A 3635-nucleotide genomic window follows, 5' to 3' on the forward strand; every position below is an offset into this window, starting at 1 on the left:
GCTGAGGGAAGAGGCTATGGGGTAGGGTGTGGGATGGTGAGAAAGGAAATAATTTTGGAAAGGAAGAAGGTATTTGGACAAATGGCTGGAGCTGATGTCAGCTAGAGCTGCAGAGCTGGCTACACCTGGCTCCAGCCAACCAGGCTCTCCTTGCCATGCAGGTGAGCCCAGCCTGGGAGCAAGCCAGAATCCATCCTATGCCCATTCCCCCGGAACACAAGCCCGACCTTCGGAAACCGGCCCTCCTCTCCCTGGTACTCCCACCAGCTTTATCTTGTCCTTTAAAAAGGCATCAAAGTCAAGTTTTATCCAAAAGTATATTTTGTGTGAAAATTCAAGGGTTGTACATATAAAAATATTCAGTTCTATAATAATAGTATGGTTTTATAGGGACATCCCCCTCTTAAAAATTAAATATAGGTATATTTGCATTGATTCATGCAAGGATCTTTACAATACTACAGTGAGGTAGAGAGAAAGGGAGCATCTTACAGGTTTCAGGGGGCTGAAGTGATGTGATGTGTCCAAGGGTTTACATTTAAAGCACATCCAATTCCAGAACACATTAAATTAAAAAATTAACAACTTAGAGGACATAAAGCATTACTTAAGAAAAACCATGATTCACATTATTACACAAATCTCATATTCCTTAGCATTGTAATAGAATAATCTCAGAAGGTGTGTTGGAAAAGATAGGGAATATAAATTAATTGTCTCCTGGGTACTGGCTTGGCTTCATTGTGGGCCCGAGTGTTCACAGCTTTGGGGTTTGGGTTTTCTTGTCCAGGTACTCCATGAGATTCCGGACCCACTTCTGCTTGGGGTCAGCACAGACCTCCTTGGCCAGTTTGGTCTTGAAGCTGTGGGAAGAGAGGACAGTTAGACGGAGTATATTGAAGATTCAACCAGGGAGTGTAACCCATTCTATGGGAAACCTGCCTGGCCCTTTAGCCTAGGGTGACAGAGGAGGAAGGAAGGAACCTCAGGGGATGCAGCTACTTTGGCTGGCCCGGGTGGAACCATCTTGTCTCCTGGACGAAGGAACTGACATCAGAACCAACATCTGGACAGCGAGCTGGAAACGGGAAGTCTCTATTTTCTCGAATTCACTTTTCCCATAAAAAATTTCTGGGATTGGATTAGAGCTGGTCTAAGCATCTAGTGGTTAAATTCCAACTCAGTCTTATAATAACCCTATCCACTGCCTGGGAGCAGGACTCAAGATCAAGGGTTGGGTGCGCCTAGGTGGCTCAGTCAATTAAGCATCTGCCTTCAGCTCAGGTTATGATCTCAGGGTCCTGGGATCAAGCCCTGCATCTGGCTCCCTGATCAGCAGGGAGTGTGCTTCTCTCTCTCTCTCTCCCGCTGCCCCTCCCCCCTGCTTGTGCTCTCTCTCTGCCTCAAATAAATAGATAAAATCTTAAAAAAAAAGGGGGGGTGGTTGAGTGTGGGTGGTCATGGGCTTACTCACATCACGGCTTCCCGGGGACAATAGCTGCTGGTGATTCTTCTGTAGCTCTTCACCTTCTGCTCCGGGATCTTCTTAGCGGTAAATCGATAGCAGCAGGTGGCGGAGATGCTAATCCCGTCTGTTCAAACAACAACAACAAAGGCTATTGAGGGTGTGTGCTGGGACTTTGTATTTTTAAGGTGGGGAACAGTAAGGAGGAGAGTCAAAGGAAAGGGAAGCTGCCCCCCCTAAGTCCTGGGTCTCTGTCCTGAAACTCTCAGGCTCACTGGCACGGACTGTACAATGGAAGGGTACCACTGCTAACTGAGAGGGGAAGAGGAACTGGTGACAGCTCTGGGTGTTGTTAGGAGGGGCTCATAGAATAGTCCAATTCCTCAGGTCAGGGGGACCGCCGCTATGGGTCCCCCTCTAGGCTCTAAGCAATCCACGCCTGGTGATGAGTTTCCCAGATCCCCGCTGCCTCTGCGGAGCCCTGTCTCTGGATGCTGGGCAGAATGAAACACAGGCCAGATGCGGGGTCTCCTCCTTTCCCCTCCACCACATCTGGAAATACCCTGCACACCCTCCACCAGAGGCCCCCTCTTTTTGATCACCCCAGTTCCCCCAGACACTGTTACAAGGAGCAGGGGCAGGAACTGCACTGAGGGGGTGATCGTAAAGCTGCAGTCCTGGGGGGATTGGATTTGGGGTCCACTGCTGGAGTTCCCGGGAGCAACCCTGTGATGAGGCTCAGTCCTCGTCCTTCTCTGACTTCCCTGATCTCGGAAAGCAGTCACTAACAGGAGGCTGTGGGTGATCCTTCTGCCCCGGCGACCCATGAGAAGCCGGAGATGTGGTGATGGGCTTCGAAGGGAAAGAGAGAGGGGCTTACCTGGCTGGGCGAGCACCTGGAGGCTGAAGGCGGCGGCTGTGAGCAGCAGGCAGAGAAGTGTGGCGGAGACCTTCATGTTGGCAGGGAGCGGGGAGCTTGCGTGTGGCCGCTGGAGGTTTCTGGGCTGGTCTCAGCCTCTCTGCCCCTCTGGTGGCTCTGCCTGCCTTTTATAGGAGTAGACAGGAATAGAAAGAAAGTGAGTGGGTGACAAGCAGGACTCAGTTCTGAATGAATCACAGGGTGGAATGGCACATCTGCTGAGCCATTGCCCTGCCCTGGGGACGATATTAGTAAATCAGAGAGAAGGCATGATTGACCCTGGCCCGTCTTCCATCTGAATTCAGGGCTGGCATGAGGTGCAAGCTCTGCCCGAGCAGTGGGTGATCTAGAACTCTTACTAAGCGTTCTGCTTTTTTGAAATGAAACACGTTATGTAGAAAAAGAAAGGAAGTAGGGTTACTAAATCAAAGAGATGTAGGGGATTTCCCCAATTTTCCTTTCAGATAGCATCTCTAGGACGCCAGGTTCCAGAAAGGCAGTAAAACTTTGGCTGGGCTTTAAAATGGACGAAAACAATCCTTTACTGCTTTAAATCCTGCTGGCTTTTCTAAAACCCAAAGAATACAATAATAGAACATTAGCAGAAAAATAGGCTTCAGGATACTTAGAATAATACCTGAAATTGTAGTGTCTATTCTAGTCATCAGCTTCTGTGTGACAACCCCTCTGAACTCAGTGACTTAGAGCAATGGCAATGATTGATTTGGCTTTTGGATATGGGACTTGACTAGTGTCAGCCAGGCAGTTCTTGCTCAGGGTTTTTTTGTTTTGTTTTGTTTTTGTTTTTGTTTTTGTTTTACATCTTTGCAGTTGAATGGTGTCTGAGCTGGAAGGTCTTAAACAGCTGAGGGTTAGATCAGATGGAATCTTCTCCCCCCTCACCCCCATCTCTCCAGAGGTCCCTCTGCAGAGCTGGATATGAATATTTTACAGGACCGCTTAAGGCTCCCAGGTGCAAAGTAAGAGAACACAGACCACAGCTCTTAATTCAAGGAGCATAAGAGAATTTGCAGACATGTTTTTAAACCACTCTCTGTTCCACAGGCTACAGGGCACATAGTAAGATCATGGAATGCTGTGGGTTTTAAAATATCTGATTATCTAGGAAAATGTCATTCTAAGTAAAACAACGGAGGGGAAGCCACATTTATGAACAAAATCAAAGTGGGCCTGCTCCGACCGACGCAGAAACAGGAGTCTTCACGTCCCTTCCCCTTGCACGTAGCTCAA

General features: G+C 48.4%; 1 protein-coding gene across 1 annotated transcript; it reads right to left on the reverse strand.

The window, feature by feature from the left end:
• Positions 1-333: 333 nt before the first annotated feature.
• Positions 334-2848, reverse strand: LOC103667271 (C-C motif chemokine 7). The gene is made up of 3 exons (XM_008695392.2): positions 2346-2848; positions 1475-1592; positions 334-863 (listed from the first exon to the last, which is right to left on the reverse strand). Exons 1-3 carry the CDS (start codon positions 2419-2421, stop codon positions 758-760), a joined length of 300 nt encoding a protein of 99 aa, XP_008693614.1. The 5' UTR covers positions 2422-2848; the 3' UTR covers positions 334-757.
• Between the last annotated feature and the right edge of the window lie 787 nt (positions 2849-3635).

This window comes from Ursus maritimus, unplaced genomic scaffold (genome assembly GCF_017311325.1).
Source record: "Ursus maritimus isolate PB19 unplaced genomic scaffold, ASM1731132v1 scaffold_24, whole genome shotgun sequence".
Classification (NCBI taxonomy): domain Eukaryota; kingdom Metazoa; phylum Chordata; class Mammalia; order Carnivora; family Ursidae; genus Ursus; species Ursus maritimus.

What these genes read in the sequence shown, in the direction of transcription:
- LOC103667271 (XM_008695392.2), bottom strand. Translation starts at nt 2,421, where the DNA reads ATGAAGGTCTCCGCCACACTTCTCTGCCTGCTGCTCACAGCCGCCGCC. An exon ending in CCAGGTGCTCGCCCAGCCAG is followed by an intron (nt 1,593 to 2,345) that starts GTAAGCCCCTCT and finishes TTGTTTGAACAG; the next exon opens with ACGGGATTAGCATCTCCGCC. An exon ending in TGTCCCCGGGAAGCCGTGAT is followed by an intron (nt 864 to 1,474) that starts GTGAGTAAGCCC and finishes CTCTTCCCACAG; the next exon opens with CTTCAAGACCAAACTGGCCA.